The following is a 23,904-nucleotide window of genomic DNA, read 5'->3' as shown; positions in this document are numbered from 1 at the left end:
GCCTTGGAAGGGCTCAATGGCTTACAACACTTTGGCCAAAGAGTTAAACTAAAAGACCATTTTATTCAAAAGGTATCTATATATATATATATATATATTTAGGCACTGTACTGTGTATTTGTGTCATAGGATGTAGCACTGAGCTCTGTCTCATGTTCTGTCTCTGGTTTTAATCACATACCTCCCTGCAAAGAAAAGGCTAATCAGTGGCCTCGCGCCGGTAAACCGACCAATTAGCAGGAAAGAAAAAAACGTCCACCCCCAAATAAAATATATCCCCCACTTGATCCCCTTAGTATGCACGCAACGTTTCATGTCTCCAGGTTTCATGGTCTTGGAGCTGTGGCTCTGACAGACAGTAGCTACTACAGTACTTGCATTGGATTGATTACTGATTGATTCGCTCAAGCACAGGAGCACCGCTAATTGTATCATTTTTTATTATACATTTTTTTAGGTGTGCAGCATTTGTTTCATATACTTGGGCTCTGACAGACAGACACAGGCTCTTTTATTATTGTAGATTATGTTTTATATATTTCATGAAGAAAAACACGCAGGGACTAAACTAATATAGTAGCCCTATGGGATGTAAATGTTTGCTTTACTAATTACCATCAATTAAGAGACCTACAAATATCAGTAGCCCCCTAGGGGTTAGCCAATACCCCTGATGAAGTGATATCATTCACGAAAAGCATATTAATAGTTTAAGAAGATTTCCCTACAAGTGGGTGCATCTGGGGAAAATGGAGAACAAAACACAATATCCCAAGAAAGGGATCAAAAAAGCCCCCCCAAATGAACTTCACTCACTGCTTCTAATATGTCAGACCTATATTTGTCCAGCAATATAAATATCTCCAAAATACAGCCACCAAAAATGGAGAACTGGCAATCCATGATTGGAGGATAAGTACAAAATTAATAAGCTGTTGTTGCCTTAAATCATACATCGACATAATAATGAAATCTTACTTTAATCACTTTAATTCAGTTCTGTAAGATGTAAAGGTTTCCAGCTCAGAGTAAAGAAGCACTTAGAGGTTTAACCCATCATATTGTTCCTTGGACATGTTAAGCTTAGCTGAGAAGTCACTATAATACTAAGCTGCATGAGGAATAGGAAGTTGCACAATCACTAGTTATTAGCTGTGCTCTCCTGTTGAGCTTCTGTTGCTCTGGTGAGGAGTAAGTGTAGGTGTCACCCAACTGTTAGAGGGGAGCTGTACCACTTTCACATCTGTTTGTACTGGTACCATTGGGGAGGCTGGGAAAGATTCAGCGGGAAGAGCTTCTGCAATCATTACAAAGCTGGACTGAGCTCCAGGTGAGCCTTGGGCGCTTGAGAGTGGGCCAGACAGAGTAGCAAAACTCACAGCAGTCTGTTCCATTCGCCTCTTTTTAAAGTAGGCCTGTGTGGTGGCATGCAGGGGCTGGAGGGACCTAGGCATAGGCTTTCCTGGCTGCATAAAGAAGTCCCAACAGTCCTCTTCTGATGGGTCATTTTGGGAGCTCTGTGTCAACTCACCAGCGTCGTCGTCCTCCCCCCATACATAAGGGAACGGCAGGGTGAAGTCCTCAGTCAGCACCCGGATAACGAAGTCGGCATCCTTGCCCAGCTCCTTATAAGCCGTCTGGATGGTGCTGAAATGGCTGTCCCATTTCCCAGTGTCACCCTCGTAAATATCTGGGAGGGACACGGGCCCACTGAAGTTCTGAAAAAGCAGAGGGGCGGCTGGCAGCCCCCGTGGGAGAGAGGAGCTGTCAGAAATGCTGTAGATATAAGCCGGGGGACCACACAGCTGGTTAGGTGTGGATGCAGCTGGGAGTTCCGTTACAGGAAGAAGGACACGGTCTCTACCAAAGTGGTGGCGGATATCTGGGACGACAGAGGCCTGAGTGGTGGCACGTAGCAAAGAAGGGGAGGAGATGATACTCACTGGGGAAATATTCCCATGGCCTGCCGTAAAAGAAAGAGAGTATGTCACGTTTTATCTGTCCTGGAAAAAAGCTAGACATGTATAATGCGTGTGTACTGCATGCCTGGTTCTCCCGTGTCTAGAAGCCTCACTCATCCATTTTGAGGATGGCAAAGAATGTCCAGCCCGCCTCCGGACAGCAGAGACTCCACGGTAGGATCTGTCTGTAATATATTATGCTGGGTAGACCCATGAATTCCAAATAAAAAGACGTACAGCAAATGAAAATACCACGTTTGAGCACATTCACGTCTCGGACAGCGTCCATAAACCTGCCGTTCCCCATTATCTCTTGGCAGACAATGCTTCCACTGCAGCCAGGGATTCTGGGTAATGACATGCAAGTGGGCACTCGCAGTGCGTCACTTTTTGCTTCTTATCCATTTTAACATGGTTGGATAGCTGTCCGTGAGTAGATGGCTCTGCACTTCTTTAAACCCAGGCTGTAATACGGCAGGCGTAAGCTGATAGGGGTTGTCCATGTTAAAATGGATAAGAAGCAAAAAGTGACACTGTGAGTGCTCATTTGCATGTCATTACCCAGAATCCCTAGCTGCAGTGGAAATATTGTATGCCAAGAGATAATGGGGAAGGGCAGGTTTGTGAACACATGTGAATGTGATTTTTTATTTGCGGTACATCTTTCTTTGGAGGGTTTTTGTCACTTTTTACTCGCCATAACTTCCTTTGAAACTGGAAATAAAAAGATGAAGCATTGAAATAACTAACTGCTTCTATCTTATCATCATCACCACCACCACCATCATCATCATCATAAATAACTTTATTTATATGGCGCTTTTCTCCCAATGGTAGTCAAATATATCGTTGTTAACAAATATAGCAAGACTTTCACTTAAAAACAAATGTTCTTGTTTTTATTCTCCCCCCCTTTGCATTTCCTCTCCCTAATTATGTGATAGACTCCCTCAAAATATATCTTTTGTACTTTCTCCCTCAAAAAAAGTTATCTCGTCCTCATGCAAAGCTAAGGAAGGTGAAGAGATTTCACACATGCTCCTACCCAGTGCCATGAAAAGCTCTCTCGCTCTCTCTCTCCCGCTCTCTTTTTCCCGCTCTCTCTCTCCCGTTCTCTTTTTCCCGCTCTCTCTCTCCCGCTCTCTCCCGCTCTCTCCCGCTCTCTCGTTCTCTCTCTTTCTCTCTCTCTAGAGAGAGAGAGAGAGAGAAAAAAATAGTATAAAAAAAGCCTGCATGTGTTGCTGCTTTAATTCATAACCCGCATGTTTGGTGTTATAAGAAATATGACTGCCTTATGATAAGAGAAGAGTGCGAGAGCAGGAAGGGTGGGAAGGATGAGAGAGATATGGGAATGGGTGAGAAGGGGGGAAGAGTGAGTGAAAGGTGTGAGTGAGAGAAAGGAGTGGGGGTGAGTGAGTTAGAGAAAGGGAGGGGAAGAGGGGGGGAAGAGAGAGGAAGGGGGGCATGTAGGAGAGATGCAGATGAGAAGAGTACTGTATGTATGGGAAATGTTGGAGAGGATGGGAGCATGTGGGGCTGAAGCTGGTGAGGAGGGGAGCATGTGGGGGTGAGGCGGGGAGCATGTGGGGGAGAAGCTGGTGAGGAGAGGAGCATGTGGGGGTGAAGCTGGTGAGGAGGGGAGCATGTGGGGGAGAAGCTGGTGAGGAGAGGAGCATGTGGGGCTGAAGCTGGTGAGGAGGGGAGCATGTGGGGGTGAGGCGGGGAGCATGTGGGGGAGAAGCTGGTGAGGAGAGGAGCATGTGGGGGTGAAGCTGGTGAGGAGGGGAGCATGTGGGGGTGAGGCGGGGAGCATGTGGGGGAGAAGCTGGTGAGGAGAGGAGCATGTGGGGGTGAAGCTGGTGAGGAGGGGAGCATGTGGGGTGGAGCTGGTGAGGAGGGGAGCATGTGGGGGTGAGGCGGGGAGCATGTGGGGGAGAAGCTGGTGAGGAGAGGAGCATGTGGGGTGGAGCTGGTGAGGAGGGGAGCATGTGGGGGTGAGGTGGGGAGCATGTGGGGGAGAAGCTGGTGAGGAGAGGAGCATGTGGGGGTGAAGCTGGTGAGGAGGGGAGCATGTGGGGTGGAGCTGGTGGTGAGGAGGGGAGCATGTGGGGGTGAGGCGGGGAGCATGTGGGGGAGAAGCTGGTGAGGAGAGGAGCATGTGGGGTGGAGCTGGTGAGGAGGGGAGCATGTGGGGGTGAGGTGGGGAGCATGTGGGGGAGAAGCTGGTGAGGAGAGGAGCATGTGGGGGTGAAGCTGGTGAGGAGGGGAGCATGTGGGGTGGAGCTGGTGAGGAGGGGAGCATGTGGGGGTGAGGCGGGGAGCATGTGGGGGAGAAGCTGGTGAGGAGAGGAGCATGTGGGGGGTGAAGCTGGTGAGGAGGGGAGCATGTGGGGGTGAGGCGGGGAGCATGTGGGGGAGAAGCTGGTGAGGAGAGGAGCATGTGGGGGTGAAGCTGGTGAGGAGGGGAGCATGTGGGGGTGAGGCGGGGAGCATGTGGGGGAGAAGCTGGTGAGGAGAGGAGCATCGGGGGGGTGAAGCTGGTGAGGAGGGGAGCATGTGGGGTGGAGCTGGTGAGGAGGGGAGCATGTGGGGGAGAAGCTGGGGAGGAGGGGAGCGCATAAGGGGGAAACTTGTGAGGACCTACATAGTGTGTGGGCCCACGAAGCTTACCAAAGCTTGTGAAGTGGCCCGCCCAAAATAACTGCCCACCCCTTGATTTAGACTCACTGGGAGCAGATGACATGCTTGTATCTCTTCCTGGGTCCCTCTTTGCATTGGCAGGTTGCCATGCCGACGACCACGAGTTCTCAGTGTTATCTTTCAAGATGCAGTCTTGGTTCTGGAATGATGATGTCATCATGACACGTCTTTGAGAGCAGCAGTGTACTGCATGAATAGACCAGCAAGCAAATTCTTCTTCAGGTTGATGCACCCTGTAATGTAAGGGGGAGGGATGGGCGTGCTCCCAAACAGTTACGGTGGAAATTACAGTTTAGAGCAGAACTCTCCAAATGTAGTCCTGGAGAGCAATTAACAGGTCAAGGTTTCAGAGCAGCACGAATCTAAACAGTCCTAATGATAATTAGAACTACAGTAATTGGTGTTAATGTTTATTACTGTTAATTAGAGAAATTCTTATTAAAATGCCTGTTGGTTGATGATGAGCACCAAACTTGGGGGGGCCCAGTTTTAGAACATACATCAGTGAGTACCAAAGTAATAATCAACAAAAAAAAAAGGCAGCGCTAATTGGAAACTCCTGAAAAATGGCCAGCAGCCTAGGATATAACTCTGACACCCAAGGTCAGATACAGAGAGAAGAAAAAAGTTATATCTATGGCGCTTAGCCCCAAGAAGTGCTAAATATGTAAAGAAATATTATACAACCAGATGGAAGGTGGTATCCACTTGGGCTCTCCTCATGAAGATGATAAATCATGTAAAAGATATAAAAACAGACATAGTGTAATACAGTAACTAACACACATGCAACACCACTGACAAAAACTAGACAAACGAATGCTGAGACAAACAAATGACTGAATTAAGTAAAAGGCATTTAATACAACAACTATATGTGCAATAAAATATAACACTAAAAAGAAAGGGTCACATGTGCACTCCAACAATGGCTAGACTGTCCGCTTACCAGACACTAGAAGGTAGAAGGCAGTGGATAATTCAGAGAGTATCCCCTCTCGTGATGGTAAGAATCAGCCCCCAAGCGTCTCATACGGTCAGCTGGAGCCTCCGAGGGGGACCCTCCCTGCCTTCCACACCACAGACCTCCGCAGGGTAGACGTGCTGGGCAGCGGGTCGCAGGAGCAGGCGTCACATGCGCAGCAGCAGCGCAGGATCCAAGCCAACAGCAACAGGCAGGCGATGTCGTCAATGCCCAACTCCGCGCAGCAGCACGAATAGCAGCCGCGGACAAGATGATGACTGGAATATGTCCGTGGAGATGGTGGTGAGAGTCTGGTAGATGCTGTTGCTGTTGGCTTGGATCCTGCGCTGCTGCTGCGCATGTGACGACGCCTGCTCCTGCGACACGCTGCCCAGCACGTCTACCCTGCGGAGGTCTGTGGCGTGGAAGGCAGGGAGGGTCCCCCTCGGAGGCTCCAGCTGACCGTATGAGACGCTTGGGGGCTGCATTCTACCATCACGAGAGGGGACACTCTCAGAATTATCCACTGCCTTCTACCTTCTAGTGTCTGGTAAGCGGACAGTCTAGCCATTGTTGGAGTGCACATGTGACCCTTTCTTTTTAGTGTTATATTTTATTGCACATATAGTTGTTGTATTAAATGCCTTTTACTTAATTCAGTCATTTGTTTGTCTCAGCATTCGTTTGTCTAGTATTTGTCAGTGGTGTTGCATGTTTCTTAGTTACTGTATTACACTATGTCTGTTTTTATATCTTTTACATGATTGATCGTCTTCATGAGGAGAGCCCAAGTGGATACCACCTTCCATCTGGTTGTATAATATTTCTTTACATATAAAGTAATAATCATTGTCACAAACAGCACACCTGTGAGCACGTGACCTGCATATGGGACAAGGGTTAATACACAGCTCCCTAGATAGCCCACTTTTCAACTTCCGCGAAGGTCCCTCAAATGAGTAATATCTCCCCTCACTCCATCCCCATATACCACCTGTCACGGACAGCGCACAAGTGAGCATGTGACTTAGGTATCCAACCAGGGTTAATCCACACGGCTACTCTAGCCAACTCACCTTTCTCCTGCGCAAGGTATTTTCAATTAGTTAATATTTAACCCTTACTCGATTGCAATCATATCTATATACTCCCACCACTGAAGAAATATGAAACATATGTAATTATCTGCCAGGGTCTAAGGTCCTTGTTTATTAAGGAAAAACTATGCACTTAACATATAAAAATCTGTTGTAGCAAAATGGGTCCAAAAATATACTTTACTCTACAAAGCGTGGAACCAGTTCATTCAGAGCCCAAAGCATCACTTATTAAAGTTTGACTTTAATATACATAAAGACAGTGCTTAGATTACATAACACGATTATTATATGAACATACAGTTCCATAACATTACATTACCATATGTCATCGGTCCTGCCCCAGAGAGGTCACTGTAGCAGCAGAGAATTCATGCGTTCTGATCCCAAAACACACCTCTGTTCAATTCTGATTTTCTATTCAAACATGCCAACATTTATGCCCATACCTTCTGCATCGAAACACAGATAACACCCACCTCTGTCATAAAACAGCTACTTGAGTGACAGGATTTAAGGAAAAAGAAACATTTTCTTCTGACGTTTAAAAGCTGACTCAATATATAAACACGCATAACTTAATTTCCCAAATACTTAGACAGACGCCGTCTTCATGGTTGCCTCTTTGCTCTCCGCATGCAAGCCCCCACGTCTATTTTCATAGGAGACATGCTGGGTTTCCATTTGGCATGTGGGATTATTGGGCTGGTTGAGTCTCCGCTTTACTGGATACACAACTTGCAAAGTTCAATCCTACGCATTTTGTGAGAGTCACTTCATCAGGTAATTAGCACGATCACCAGTCTTGTATAGTCCCAACAATTGGTCTAATTGTTCAATTAACCTGAGCAGCATATGTTACTAATAATGTCACAGCTGTTACATAGAAATAATTCTCACCTAAGAGATCTTAGATCACTCAACTTTACCCAACAAAACATGGACAGGTTATCTCCTATCCATATAATAAAAAATGGCAGAAGTGGAAAATGTATAAGTATACATATCCAAAAATCTATACATGGAGTCTGAGCATGTATGTACATATACATTAATGTACCTATGAGAATGTACAGTGTTTGTTACTGTGGTTACCAGATTTATTTTCATTTTTAATATTTAATGTCTCTGAAATGGTTCGAGCAAATTGTCCGATATTTTTATATATGTTGCAAAATAATACATATAATGTTTTGTATCAGGAATCCGGGTGATTTTTTTTTATCACTTAAAAAAAAAAAAATCGAGATGGAGGCTGCACCGATTCGGGTGAAACTTCTGTCAGATGTAAGTTAGGGCGGCAGAAAGATTCCCTCAGCATGTCATGAGAATCGGTCACAGCGTTTTGCCTGTGGAGAGAGAACACACGAACACAAACACACAACCAGACGTCACAAAGTCTAGCTGAAGTCTTCACTTCGCTCGCTCATCCAAACACACAGATTTATTTAGTATAAAACTAAAAATCTATCCTAAAAATAAATGGAACAAATATTTCTGATGTCACTTCACCAGATAAATTAGACCCAAAAAACTGCAATGTAGGAAGCCTGTCGGGTCAGTAGTAGTTGTCCCACATTTCATCCTCCAATGCCTGCCGACAGATTGCTGGGGCCCAGGACTAAAGTTTCGATCAGTGCCCTCCTCACGTATCGGCAGCTTTGTAAGCCCCCCCCCACCTCCTCACTCTCCCCCTCCTCTATTCCCCCCTATCTCCCTCCTCTATTCCCCCTATCTCCCCCTTCTCTAGTCCCCACCTATCCCCCTTCTCTAGTCCCCCCTCTCCCCCTTCTCTTGTCCCCCCTCTCCCCCTGCTCTATTCCACCCTCTCCCCTTCTCTATTCCCCCCTGTCCCCGTGCATTTTCCTCCCCCCTTTGTCTCTCACTCTTCCTCCCTATCTTCCTCACTCACTCTCTACCCCTCACCCCTCTCTCTCTCTCTTCCTCACTTCCTCTCTTGCACCCCCTCTCTCCTGTCATACTCTCCCCACACTCCACTACCGAGTTCTACACAAGTCTCCGGTAACGTAGACCGGGGGTGCGCAAACGTCTGTTGCTGTGCACCCCCTGCATCCACTCCCCCCGGTGCTCGTGCCCCCCTTACCTTCCTGTCGGCATCAGTGGGGTCATGTGACGTGATGTCAAGTGACGTGTTCCCATGGCGACGGGCATAAAATGATGTCGCAGGGTAATTTGACACCGTGTTGCCATGTCAACGCGTCATCTGAAGCCGGCTGAATCTCGGTAAGTTCAGTTGCAGAGGCCTCATGCGATCCCCCGGCATTTAATTTAATTGCCTTGGGTAAGAACGCGGGGCCTCTGCAACCGCCGCGCCCCCCCCAACCCCCTGAAAATCCTGCACCCCCATGTTTGCGCACCCCAGACATAGACCACCAGAGGGAGAGGAACGGGGATCACCTAGTGCGCTAGAAAGCCTTGTATTCGACACGCACAAAACACAAGATAGGCGTTTGTGAGTGAGAAATGTATATTTTTATCCGGATATGTTTTAATAAAACTGTATTATGCTATGGTATTCTTTATCTGTTTTTAAATAAGGCTCAACAAGAAGGAGAGACATAGCTAACCTGGATGTCTTCCATTGAGAACCTTCCAATGAAGAAGCACGTGTAAGTGCTAGTCTCATATTTATTCAGATGAGATAGTTATCTGAATAAGAGTGTTTTCTCTTTTTCTCTCTTTTGTCTTTCATCTCGCTTGGTCCTCGCGCCAGAGGACGTCCACCTTTCACTACCAGAGCCTTCCACGTGTCCTTATTGTCCCCTCCTCCTTTCACATCACCTCTTCCCACTCTCGTCTCCAAGGCTTTTCCAGGGCTGCACCCCATCTCTGCATTCCTTGCCCCGTACCACCAAACTCTCCACCACCATTTAACGGTGTTTTACAAACTCACGTCTTTAAAATATCCTCATTCATCCTTCTCGGCCTCCACTATGCAGTTGCCACTTGGTGTCAAGACAAGAGCACCCAAGCTCAACTGCACCTACCCTCCCACTTCCATCAAACCTTATGTTTTTACTCTACCCAGCCCTAGATGATAAGATAATTGGAGCCAGTCAGCACCTTATTACCTGTTGTATGTAGCACCCAGCTAGATTTTCCCCCTTGCCCTGCATGTCAGCCCTGGTAGCTGCAGGCAGTGCCGGGGTTAAGTCCTTACCAGGCTTAGACGTGTGTCTGTTCCTATTTTGTTTCTATAATGTTGCACTTCCTGGGCACATGTTTGGCCATGTGCTTCTCTGGAAGTTGCTAGAGGGTCACATGTCTGGTGGTGTGACCAAGTGGCAACAGTTAGTCTGCCCAGAAACTGGGGCAGAGTGTTGGCCACGCCTTAAGTATAAAGTTAGGGGCACACCCTTTTTGTACCCAGACCTTCAGGGATCCCCACACCTCCAGGGGAACCACAGACCTCCAGGGAACCCACAGACCTCCAGGGGACCCACAGACCTCCAGGGGACCCACAGACCTCCAGGGGATCCACAGACCTCCAGGGGACCCACAGACCTCCAGGGGACCCACAGACCTCCAGGGGACCCACAGACCTCCATACTCAAATTTCCATCAGGGAGGTCTCCAGGCTGTGCTAGCCTGTGAGGCAAGTAAAGCAGCTGAACCACCGTTGTTGTTGTTTTCCAGCAGGTACAGTATCCTAATGTTAAGGTCCCCAGAGAGGTACTATTGACATATATTGCACTGCTGTAGGAAGCAATCCATTCCCAGGGTTAAGTAGGGTTAAGTAGGGACCTGGGGTGGATCTACGCTAGGTGCCATCTCCAGATTTATGTAGGGATCAGGGATGGACTTACTCTCAGTGCAAGAGATTGTGCTGTGTAGTCTGATGAAACCCAGTTCTGATTGTCAAGGATTATGCTGCTAGTTGTTCTGAATAAACACAAGTTATAAAGTTCCTGGCGCCCTCTTCTGTTCACCAAATTCCTTTATACAAGCTGGCACGAACTCACCATCAACCCTGAGATGTATACGGCTGCGCTTATAGTGCCGGCGACAGCGATGCGACGTCGCGTCAAAACAAATGCATTGCCGCCGTCGCATGCGCTTATAGTAAGCGCGACGCGACGGATTGGTCGCGATGGCTGGAAGTCATCTCAATTTGATTTTTCCAGCGATCGCGGCCTGACGCGTCGTCGGCACTATAAGTGCAGCCTAAGACTGCGGCCATAGTAGTGGAGACAGTGCAAGCAACGCCACTCGCACTGAAAACAAATTACCTGAAGTCAATGCGCCCGGCCACAGTGCGTGCGCGCGCATGTGGGAGTCGGCGCTGCACAAACTTCAGGATTCAAACAAATGTGTTTTTACGGCGCGACGGCCGGGTCACGTGAACGGTTCAGCCAATGAGGGCGAACCGCTCACGTGACGTCACAGGCACGCCCCCCCCCGACACGGCTCCCCCAATCTCGCAAACCTGCAGGCCATGGATCTCGGCAAGTACAGGCGCGCGTGACGTCATGTGCTCAGCCTGTATTATGTCCGAGGCCTAAGATAACCTCCAAGCTTCTACCCCCTTTCAACAGGTCTAAGCCCTGTCTGCACTCACAGAGACTGTGCTACGTGTTCTATTGTTTCTATGTACAACCTATCCCTGCTGCCGGAGGGGGGGGGGGGGGCGGGGTGGGTTAGGGGATAGGGGTGTTCCTCTTATAGTTTTTACACCCCCACTGTACTGCTGCAGCATATGTTGGAACCATTACAATAAATGATAAGAATTACAATCAGAAATGGCTTTCTTTGGAACTGGAATTCACTTGCCCGGGTTTTAATGATTGACCAGGGGTGATATCAGCCTCCCAAAATAAGTACTTCAGTTTCTCATTGCTGTTATATACAGTATATATATATATATAGTGCTGCAATGTATGTTAAGCTGGAGATAGGATTTTCAGGCACCAGTCACTGCCCCATGGAGCTTGCAATCTAATATGTGGTATTGAAGACTTATGGCGTTAAATTGAAGCTGACAATGGTTATTGTATCAAGTTCACCCACTACAAAGGCAGATGCATACCTACTGATCCAGTGTTTCCCTCCATAATGTGTTGCAGGCCCCCCATGGCCCTTTTGGGGTCTAACAAGCCCCAATTAGATGGACAATGAGCAAACTGGAGAGGTTGAGAAGTAGATTCCTGCATAGAACTAATGCAGTTACAGGCGTGACCTGATTAGGGTTATTTACAGATGCAGCCAGTTGGATCTACATCCTGCCGCAACACATGCGCTGGTGAACCTCGGACCAAAAGTGGAGCGTTCACGGCAAAGTGCATAGCAGTGCGTGTATCAAAAACTTCTGGGAGAAAAACTGGGGTAAAGGCAGCACCAAAAAAATCTTATTCCTTTAACAGGTGTAGCCTAGCCTCCGGCTGCTACTTATTTTCCTGGGCCCTACCAGTGTAAGTTCTTTTAGGTGCAGGCAGTTGATGGGTTAATTCCTTCAGAAAGATCTTGTGTGCTATTGCAGCCATGGATAAATTTGATGTATCCAAGGGCAGGCCTAGCAACAGCCAGAAAGTGTCAGCCTGAGGGGTGGATACTGGTTGGGTCACATGCTGGATGTGATGGCCTGTCAGTATCCAGACCTGCTCTGTTATGGGGCAGGGTTAGAAGCACAACCCAAGGGTATGAATACTGGCACTTTCCCAAAAGTGAGTGTGTCTCTTTCCTCCCTCTGTGGAGTGAACAACAACTTCCCCATGTCCCAATAGGGGACATCAGGAGGAGTACCATGCAGGAGGAAACTTGGATGGGCCTCAAGCCTTGAAGTGACCTTCTTAGGGGAAGCAAGGAAAGTGATGTTCCTGCTGTGTAAGATCCTGAACATTGCAATAAATACCATGGAACCAGATACCAGTGTGATTCACTGTCTTGGGCTAAAGAAAGTGTCAGTCTGGACCATCCTACTATCCAGAGGATCCACGCTGACTGGAGGCGGGGCAACCACAAACAAAGGTACCCTGTAAATCCTGTCCTGTTCTCCCCATACCAACGTGGAGCACTCAGCCCACCTGTTAGCTCACAGGTACGCCCCACACCGCAGTAAATATGGGTGGGGGTAAAGGGGCTACACAGGATTTTTTCAATATAATCAATCTGGTGCTACTTCCCCCTCGGTTTGCACAGTATGAACTGAGGAGAGCCTATCACGGTCTTAGGAAATGCGCAGCAACGTGCTATATACAGCATGGCAGCCAAGCTTCTCTCCTCGTGAATGGTGTAATTAGCACAAATTGCCTCTAGGTGGCAATTAATCCATTTGTTGAAAGGAACCAGAAAAGAATAGAGGCTGGGGCTGTTTATGCACTTAATAAACTTATTTTTCACCCACTCACCGGTTTTTGGCCCTTTCTTCCTTTGAATCGGGCACCCGGGAGAGAAGTCACTTGCATACCGCCTCCATTAGGAGGAGTAGGCAGTCACCCCTACACCAGAAACTCTATTTTATCTTGTTATAATATATTATCTTTTACTAAACTAGCACCACATACCACCCCAAGTAGAAGGAGGAGGAAGCTACTGCTTCCGGCAACATTTAAATACAACGAACACTGCCAAACCAGCATCACTATTTTTAGCCAGACAGTAGGCTGCATAGTACTGCACTAACAACATCACCATCCCTGTTTGGCAGCAGGCTGCGCAAGAGCGCGCCAATCACCTGCCCCCACCGTTCTTACATCTTTTATTTCACATCCCTCATCCCACCATTAACAACAGAATTCCATTTAAAAACTTTTTAATTTTATGAAGTGGTTTTTATTCAGACCTTTCCATCCAAGCCCGAATTCAGGCTTTTAACCAAGGTATATACATTTTCCCTTCTCCATTATATATATATATATATATATATTTTTTTTTATTTATTTTATTTTTTTTATTTTATTTTATTTTTAAACAAAGATCAATTTTAGACAACCACATTGTATTATTGGTTAAATGTTTTGTCTATTTAAACACTAATCACGTGTCCCCCATTTTTCTCTTTTCATCCTGTGAGCAAAAAAACCCATGCGCTGACCGATCCATCGATTCTACTGTTGAAAGGAACCAAGCTATACAAAATAAGGCCAATGTGTACAAGGCAGAGCATAGAGTCAGGACCCCGAGTGAAAACACTTAGCCACATTGACTGGATACACTCTTTCCCCATGTAAGGTTTGTCAGGGGTGCAGGGAGAAAGGTTTGCTCAGGGGACGGGGCAATGACCATCAAAAAATAACTCACACTAATCTTATCTCTACCTCCTTGGGTCGAGTTATTAAGGGGTTACAGGTTATTAATAGGTTACGTTTTATGTAAGTAATAAGATGTATACAAATTTGTTGGCCCGTTTCAAGCCCCAAGGGTATGTGACCTCACTGGGAAGGAAGAGGTAACTCTATGGTATAAAATCCCTAGACAATCCCTCCCGGAAAGTTCCAGTTTAGTTTAATGTCTCTGTTTATTTATGTCAAAGTATCTTTTATTGTCCTGAGCTCAGGTTTAGTGTAATATGTATGCAACGAATCTGGGAGAATAGATACCACCTGAAGACAGGAGAGTCCCCTGAAAATAGACCAGCAGTGAAGTGGCTGCCGTGTCTATGATTGCAAAGGCCCAACCAAATCTGTGACTATCTGTGGGTAAGGTAACTAACCAAGAGTCCACAACCAGCTACAGATGGCGCAACTACCCAAGGTGGCATAGTTATAGGTCCTACGGAGTCTTGGTAAGCTCAAAACCCAAACCCACTACAGTGACGTGTACAGAGGGAGTGTAGATTGTGTTAAAGGACAACAACCCACTCAGGGATTGTCTAGAATGAAGTATCTAATAACAGCCCCCAACAGGGATGTTGAAGAAGTAAGTTTAGTTATAGCCATATGCTTGGGATTGTCTGTATACCTCCTGTTCATTAAAGAAGCATCATGTATGAGTGAAGCAACCACCAATACTACTGTGTGTACCATGTGAAATATTTAATTTTTTTGCAGTAGATATCTAAATAAATGTTTTATTAAAGGTTCCTGGCACCTGTTCATTTCACGCAGTCACATGCCCACCTTGGGGCCCAAACCAAAGCCTGAGAAGATATAATAGTGACGAGGGAAGCTATGTGTAGATCTCCCTGAGTGTATATCCCTGCAGCCCGGGAAGGAGTTACATTTGTATTCTGTATTTTTGCTCAGCTCAGTTTGATGCTTGCTGTCCCTTTGTCTCTGTCCCCGAGGGCATTTTCACCCTGAATGTCTAAGAATTAAATGTAGACAAAGAGAATGCAAAAGCAAACACAGTCCTACCCAGCAGGGAGTTCACCAGAGGCGGAGAACTGGGTAGGGAGACCCCTGTAGTGTGCACTCAGTTACCCAAATGTATGACATATTTCTGTAGTCTTTGGTTGCGGTAGAATGCAGAGCTAAATAGCACTATGCACATAAGTACCATAGGAGGTACCAACTGTGGTGTAACATGAATACATCATTGTAATAAATAATAGAAAAAAGTCCCCTGATAGAAACTGGTGAACAATGTGATTGGGACATAAAATTAGTCTGTAATAATAGCAACAAATAAAATACTGTGGGGACAATAAAAATACTTAAAATAACTATATCTAGAGTAGTCTATAAAGGTACATTCCAAGAGATGAAAGAATGTATCCTTACAACCTCAGTGGTAGTTTGTATGCATTGCTTTAAGGTTGCTAGGATAAATAAGAGATATAATGTCTTTCTGCAGCCTCTGTATCAGTCTGTATGTGTCACGGGAGACCAGGTTATTTACACTTTTTTACCGGGATCATTCATTGAGCAAAACAGGGTAATGCAATAAATTGTAATTTATTCGGCATAAATTCGCTTACACACAATGATACACAAAATACAGACAAAAAGACACACTTACTTTGGGACTGGGGTGAAAACGAGACTTTCCTAGGTGCAGGGAACCCTATAGAAGAATTTTACCCTGTCCGGGGACATAGCTCGGAATCCCCTGGAACCCAAATTGGCATAAAATCCCATACGCCACCGCTACGTTCTCTTCTGAGTACTTGGTCCCTCCTCCCCTTAACCTGTCCCCATGGCATATACCATCTGTCACGAACAGCACACAAGTGAGCATGTGACTTAGATATGCAACCAGGGTTAATGCACACAGTTACTCAAGCCAACTCTTTTTCGCCTTTGCAGGGTAATTTCAATGAGCTAATATTAACCCTGTACTCAATTGCAATCAGATCTATTCACTTCCACCAACCAATAATTATGCTAAATATGTAAATTAATATATCTGCCAGGGTCTCAGGTCCCTGTTTATTATAGAAAAAACTATGCACTTAACACACAAAAATGTGTTGTAGCAAAATGTGTCTGAAAATATTTTTGGCTGGGTGTCCCATCTTAGGTGTCCCAGTTAAAGTGTGTGGCAGAGTTAATTTTGGAGTTCATATCTCTGGATGTTTTATTTCTATATTTAATCATGGGTGCATTCTGAATATCTGGATTAACATTCTGATTTATTTCTTCAAACAGGTATGTTTCATTGAGCTGAATTCTACCAACAAGAGAAATTAAGATTTAATTGACTATTGGGGTAATAATAGGTAGACCCCTCCCTTAATTGTTATTCAATTGCATGTGAATAGAGTATTTAAGGCAGACTATCTTGGCTGTGAAGTCATTTGGCTGGGTGTCCCATCTTTCTTGTCCCAGTTAAAGTGTAGAAACAGGTGGTGGAAACCTCCCAACAACTGAGCACAAAAGCATATGAGTAGGCACTGATAAGTAGATTTGAAGATAAGCATCAAAAATAAGTGTAACCAATCCAGTTGTTAATTCATCCATAATATTCTTGATCCTATTAAGCTCTAATGTGGGATGGGCTAACCATAGATAGAGGATGAGACACGCACTCAGTAATAATGGTAATAGAGGTGGGGTACTTAGCTGCCGGTGCGCTGGTCCTGGGGAGCTCCTGAAGTCCCAAAATGTTCCAGTACAATGAAGAATCAGGCATGCGGTCTTAATCAAAGAAGGTTTAATATGCCATAGAGACCATCTCTATGGTCAACATATTAAACCTCCTTTGATTAAGACCGTGTGCCTGCTTCTTCATTGTATTGGATGGGCTAACCAAGCATAAAAAATGGGGATGTCTGAAAGGAACTCCAACGGGATCAACCAAACCCCCAAAATAGCCGGTAAGCATAAAACCCTAGAGCTGGATCATAGCTGGTAAGTGAGACAGCTTGAATAATAATATGTACTCACTGATGTTGTCCTGGAAGGGCATGCCACAGCTGCAATGAAGACAGCAAAGTAGAGTTTCTTCCGCCAGGCAGAAGATGGCCGTGCACTGCATACACTGGGGTGCCAAGGAGAGACTAATGCCGCAGGGTCACTTAAAATTCATCTTTTATTGGACTCTGCAATCCATAGAACGCCACCGCAGGTACCTCGAGGAGGACGCTCTGACGCGTTTCGTGCCTGGGGCACTTTGTCAAAGAGTAGCGTTCTCCTCGAATGTGCCGGCATTTGTAGTGATTGGCTGCCCGATGCTCCGCCCCCACGTGTCACCCCTTGGATCTGCCGCGATACACGATCACGGGAGTCTGTCGGTGACGCAAAGGAGGAGGTAACTCCTGCAGTCTCACAGCAACAAAGTGCCAAGACACATATAACAGGCTATATAAAAACATATATCACATACAATCAGACAAAATTAAATTAAGCTATACACAACACATATATATATATATGCAATGTAATCAACCAGTCACAATGAAACAATGCCATCTCCTACAAACAAAGTGGCTGTGTAACATCAAAGTGTAACATTTAAGTGTGTAGCAGAGTTAATCTTGGAGTTATAATCCCTGGATGTTTTCTTTCTATATCTTTAATCATGGATGCATTCTGAATATCTGGACTAACACTCTGACTTCTTTCTTCAAACAGGTATGTGTGAACTGGATTCTGCTATCAATTGCTACAGATTTTAAAATGTATTAATATTGGTATGTGTGAACTGGATTCTACTATCAATTTGCAAGATCCTAAAATTTAATTAACAATTTGGTGTGGCTGTTGATTAGGCAGACCCCTCCCTTAATTATTAGTCAATGTGGCTGTGTTTTAGCATACTTAAGGCAGGATACTTTGGCTGTGAGCCATATGGCTGTGTAACATTTAAGTGTGTAGCAGAATTAATCTTGGAGTTGAAATTGGAGGTGAAGATTGAGGAGGATCCGAACTCTACACAACAACTTTATAACTGTGAGAACTTTACTTTCTAAAAGCTGTGATTATTTGTACTCTTCCTATCCTCCAATAACTGGCCAGTCTCTCCTCCTGTATCTCACTATGCCCTCCCTATTGCATTTTCTGTTTACTGTTTCCTCACTCCTTTGTGAACATTTCTGTTCTCTCCAACTTCCCCACTCCCCACTGCACCATTATTTATACACCTCTCTCCCAACAACTTCTTTACCCCTAAATAAAAAACACCCCCACAAATCCTCTATTCACACCCTCTATCTACTGCTGGGGATCTACCCTAAGCCTGAACCCAGACATACACACCTGATCTTACCCACACCTCCCTGCCATCTCTTCCCCTGTAAATGGTGTTAAATGAAATGGCTAACACTGACTAACCTTAAAACATGCCCCACAAATCAAGTATCCCCAAATCCTGCACTCATGGCTACTGTCCCACAGTCACTTATACCACCCATTGTGACCAAGCACTGCCATCTACAGCACTTATTCCCTCACCTGCTGTCTCTGTATGTTTCCCCACAAACCTCTTAGATTGTAAGCTCTTCGGGGCAGGGATTTCCTTTCCTATTGTCTGATTTTTGCTGCACTTATTGTATTATTATAATTCCCTGTACTGTATTCTTTGTGAAGCGCTGAGTACACTTTTGGCGCTATATAAATAAAGACATACAATACAATACAATACAAAGAGGTGTATGATAAGTGACTGGTAGAAAAACAAACATCCTAAATACAAAAGTAAATATAAAAATGTATATAACAAATATATGTATATATCATAAAAACCTAATGGAAGTACTTGATAATCATAGCCTTGGCTCCTATTATAATTTGATGAATTATTATATCTTTAATCTACTATAAATAATCAATATATGTAGTTTACAGTCACAACTGGACCATAGTGACTTACGTCAATGTAGTGGGACTAAAGCAAAGTAAATGTTGATGTGGTTAAGTATCCAGCTATAAAACAATGGTAATTCATGAGTATAAACTTAATACATTGATACTGTATCGCTCCGTTACATGTAACCAAAGGGCAGAGCGATTATTGCATGGCTTGAGTAGTGTTAAATGTTACATCCTGGTTTGTAATAACCTGAATGAACACTAGAGGTCACTATAATAGAGCAAATGCACAATGTATTATGAATAGCTGTTACCATGTAGTACAATAAACCCAAAGTTTTAATTTCTTAGGAACGCAGATGTTAATATGAAACCAACAATACTTTTATACAAATGATCCGAAAAATCTGAATGAGCCATAGGAAAGAAACCTGAATCGCACATTATTTAACTCTTTGTTTTTTTTAATTTTTTTTGTTTGTAAAAAAATACTTTTAATCGAAAAGTGAGCAAGAAATCTAAATTGCACATGATTAAAGAATGATATCCAATCCAATATATACCAAAGAGATTTAAATGCCGGCACATTCGAGGAGAACGCTACTCTTTGACAAAGTGCCCCAGGCACGAAACGCGTCAGAGCGTCCCCCTCGAGATACTTGCGGCGGCGTTCTATGGATTGCAGATTCCAATAAAAGATGATTTTTAAGTGACCCAGCGGCATTAGTCTCTCCTTAGCACTTCAGTGCATGCAGTGCACGGCCATCTTCTCCCTGGCGGAAGAAATTCTACTTTCCCAGTTAAAGTGTGTGGCAGAGTTCATTTTGGAATTAAAATTGGAGGTGAAGATTGGAGGAAGATCGGGACTCTGCACAACAACTTTGCAACTGTGAGAACTTAACATTTGAAAAGCTGTGATTCTTTGTACTCTTCCTATCCTCCAATAACTGGGAATCTCTCCTCCTGCATCTCACTATGCCCTCCATACTGCTTTTTCTGTTTACTGTTTCCTCACTCCTTTGTGAACATCTCTGTTTTCGCCAACTTCCCCACTCCCCACTGCACCATTATTTATACACCTCTCTCCCAACAACTTCTTTACCCCTCAATAAAAAGCACCCCCTCAAATCCTCTATTCACACCCTCTATCTACTTCTTCCTGCTGCTGGGGATCTCACCTAAGCCTGAAGCCAGACATACACACCTGATTTCACCCATGCCTCCCTGCCATCTCTTCCCCTTTAAAGTGTGTTAACCCTTAAGTTTGACAGAACAAAAAAAAAATGATAAACAGCACTCACAAAAGTCAGTTACAGTGCAGGGTGCCAAGGACGAAAGAGAACCCAACTCCTCTACCAATAATACACACTAATCCAAAAAATTGCCCAGCACTCACTGTCTATAGAAATCAGAATCCAAGAATGGGATAATTCCAAAAAGCATAATTTAATATATACACAAGAAAACCTATAACAGAACCGCGTACCCTACATCCAATAAAGTGAAATAGCAATATGTCAAAGCATACGTATAACAGTGGGGGGATGAAGGGGGGGGGGGGGAAGGAAACAAAATAAAGGGGACAAGACAATACACAGGTGGGTACACTGATGGGAAACAACAAGGGGGCAACGTTTCGGGGAACACCCCTTCGTCAGGCCCGTTCCCCCTCCCTCCAGAGGAACAGAGGGGTACTTCCCTGTCCCCACAACCCACAGAAACAGTGTCAAGTCCCAAAAAAGACTGAACAGCCCCCAAACAAATTTAAAGATAAATAAACTTATGGTGCTCTAAATGACAGATATATCACTTTTTGTGATGAACCCCCCCCCTCCCCCACCCTCCAAATAAGTCCTCTTGGAAGATCAGCACAGACCCAGGGAAAGTCTTGACCTGTCATAAACCCAATATATTGTATTTTTAAAAATCAAACCGTAGCTACATTAAGCCCTGAATAACCAGATTGATTAAACGACATAATATCTCATGATATTATCATTACGTGTTTTACATTTTTTTTTTAGAGTAGGTTTGAAGCAGGGGGTTTCCGTTACTGAACCGCATTGATTTCAGCTCTGGGGTCCCCCCGCTTCACGACATACAGACCTCCGCGGCTGCTGCGCAGTTTAAAGCTTCCGCAGCGTGTGGGCCAATAGGTAGACACGAGGGATGACGCTGCGGCTGCCTATTGGCCCGCAGGACGTGGGGACTTTTTAAACCTCCATATTGTGAACCCAGCCATGGTTCCTACCGGGGGTATCTCGGGAAGCAGGGGGTCCCCCGGAGCTGAAATCAGTCTGCTGCAAAACTGGTGAAAAAGGTGGAGAAAAAGAACTGAAAAAAATGAGATGATTTTCTTTGATAACCAGAATTTGTCTCAATTTTGCACAGATTGTACCTCAGCTTTACAACTATGAGACTTTAATAATTACTCCGCAAGATGTCAGTTTTCACCTTTATTTTAATTTATTAGCCTTTGTTTTATTTTCCTGTTTCTAGATAAGAGATGTACAGTAGGAGGAAGCAATAGACGGAAACATTGGTCGGTAAGTTAATCAATACCTAACTGTAATGTTTGAGTAAGAAATAACCCAGGAGATAGTATAATCAATTAGGGTGCGGAAAAGGATGTAAAAGGAATAAGACAGGACGGGGTGCAGGGTGTATAAGGAATAAGACAGGACGAGGTGCAGGGTGTATAAGGAATAAGACAGGACGGGGTGCAGGGTGTATGAGGAATAAGACAGGACGGGGTGCAGGGTGTATAAGGAATGACAGGACGGGGTGCAGGGTGTATAAGGAATAAGACAGGACGGGGTGCAGGGTGTATGAGGAATAAGACAGGACGGGGTGCAGGGTGTATAAGGAATGACAGGACGGGGTGCAGGGTGTATAAGGAATAAGACAGGACGGGGTGCAGGGTGTATAAGGAATAAGACAGGACGGGGCGCAGGGTGTATGAGGAATAAGACAGGACGGGGCGCAGGGTGTATAAGGAATAAGACAGGACGGGGTGCAGGGTGTATAAGGAATAAGACAGGACGGGGTGCAGGGTGTATAAGGAATAAGACAGGACGGGGTGCAGGGTGTATAAGGAATAAGACAGGACGGGGTGCAGGGTGTATAAGGAATAAGACAGGACGGGGTGCAGGGTGTATAAGGAATAAGACAGGACGGGGTGCAGGGTGTATAATGAATAAGACAGGACGGGGTGCAGGGTGTATAAGGAATAAGACAGGACGGGGTTCAGGGTGTATAAGGAATAAGACAGGACGGGGTGCAGGGTGTATAAGGAATAAGAGAGGACGGGGTGCCGGGGGTATAATGAATAAGACAGGACGGGGTGCAGGGTGTATAAGGAATAAGACAGGACGGGGTGCAGGGTGTATAAGGAATGACAGGACGGGGTGCAGGGTGTATAAGGAATAAGACAGGACGGGGTGCAGGGTGTATAAGGATTAAGAGAGGACGGGGTGCAGGGTTTATAAGGAATAAGACAGGACGGGTGCAGGGTGTATAAGGAATAAGAGAGGACGGGGTGCAGGGTGTATAAGGAATAAGAGAGGACGGGGCGCAGGGTGTATAAGGAATAAGACAGGACGGGTTGCAGGGTGTATAAGGAATAAGACAGGACGGGGTGCAGGGTGTATAAGGAATAAGACAGGACGGGGTGCAGGGTGTATAAGGAATAAGACATGACGTGGCGCAGGGTGTATAAGGAATAAGACAGGACGGGGTGCAGGGTGTATAAGGAATGACAGGACGGGGTGCAGGGTGTATAAGGAATAAGACAGGACGGGATGCAGGGTGTATAAGGAATAAGAGAGGACGGGGTGCAGGGTGTATAAGGAATAAGACAGGACGGGGCGCAGGGTGTATAAGGAATAAGACAGGACGGGGTGCAGGGTGTATAAGGAATAAGACAGGACGGGGTGCAGGGTGTATAAGGAATAAGACAGGACGGGGTGCAGGGTGTATAAGGAATAAGAGAGGACGGGGTGCAGGGTGTATAAGGAATAAGACAGGACGGGGTGCAGGGTGTATAAGGAATAAGACAGGACGGGGTGCAGGGTGTATAAGGAATAAGACAGGACGGGGTGCAGGGTGTATAAGGAATAAGACAGGACGGGGCGCAGGGTGTATAAGGAATAAGACAGGACGGGGTGCAGGGTGTATAAGGAATGACAGGACGGGGTGCAGGGTGTATAAGGAATAAGACAGGACGGGATGCAGGGTGTATAAGGAATAAGAGAGGACGGGGTGCAGGGTGTATAAGGAATAAGACAGGACATGGTGCAGGGTGTATAAGGAATAAGACAGGACGGGGTGCAGGGTGTATAAGGAATAAGACAGGACGGGGTGCGGGGTGTATAAGGAATAAGACAGAATGGGGTGCAGGGTGTATAAGGAATGACAGGACGGGGTGCAGGGTGTATAAGGAATAAGACAGGACGGGGTGCAGGGTGTATAAGGAATGACAGGACGGGGTGCAGGGTGTATAAGGAATGACAGGACGGGGTGCAGGGTGTATAAGGAATGACAGGACGGGGTGCAGGGTGTATAAGGAATAAGAGAGGACGGGGTGCAGGGTGTATAAGAAATAAGAGAGGACGGGGTGCAGGGTGTATAAGGAATAAGACAGGACGGGGTGCAGGGTGTATAAGGAATGACAGGACGGGGTGCAGGGTGTATAAGGAATAAGACAGGATAGGGTGCAGGGTGTATAAGTAGTGAGACTGCATTACAAATAAACCAGTGTTCTCTTTACTTCACCTTTATATCAATATATTATAGATGGTGACCACTTAGCATGGCGGACATGTGACTTTTTCTGCTTTTGGTGACGACTCATCCAGCAGGATTTCCTGACTTCCATAAACAGACCTGACTATTATAACACTGCTGAATCATTCCTTAACAATACCGCTTTCTGTGCCAGACTCCAAATACTGAAGTGAAGGAAAGTTTTTTAATAAGACCGTTGCCAATGGATATACGCTTGCAAGACACGCTGATAAGTGAGCTACAGATCCTGA

The 23,904-nt window shown here is 45.5% G+C and overlaps 1 protein-coding gene across 1 annotated transcript; it reads right to left on the bottom strand.

The window, feature by feature from the left end:
- Nucleotides 1-465: 465 nt before the first annotated feature.
- Nucleotides 466-4,818, bottom strand: C6H8orf90 (chromosome 6 C8orf90 homolog). The gene is made up of 2 exons (XM_075603245.1): nt 4,689-4,818; nt 466-1,963 (listed from the first exon to the last, which is right to left on the bottom strand). Exons 1-2 carry the CDS (start codon nt 4,816-4,818, stop codon nt 1,149-1,151), a joined length of 945 nt encoding a protein of 314 aa, XP_075459360.1. The 3' UTR covers nt 466-1,148.
- Nucleotides 4,819-23,904: the final 19,086 nt, after the last annotated feature.

This window comes from Ascaphus truei, chromosome 6 (genome assembly GCF_040206685.1).
Source record: "Ascaphus truei isolate aAscTru1 chromosome 6, aAscTru1.hap1, whole genome shotgun sequence".
In the NCBI taxonomy this organism is placed as follows: domain Eukaryota; kingdom Metazoa; phylum Chordata; class Amphibia; order Anura; family Ascaphidae; genus Ascaphus; species Ascaphus truei.
Note: the sequence above shows the minus strand (reverse complement) of the source record. Positions and strands in the feature narration are given on the sequence as shown.

Bases quoted from the DNA above. Each gene is read 5' to 3' on its own strand.
- C6H8orf90 (XM_075603245.1), bottom strand. From the start codon at position 4,818: ATGACATCATCATTCCAGAACCAAGACTGCATCTTGAAAGATAACACT. The intron at 1,964-4,688 runs GTGAGTCTAAAT...CTTTTACGGCAG, and splicing joins AAGCATGTCATCTGCTCCCA to GCCATGGGAATATTTCCCCA.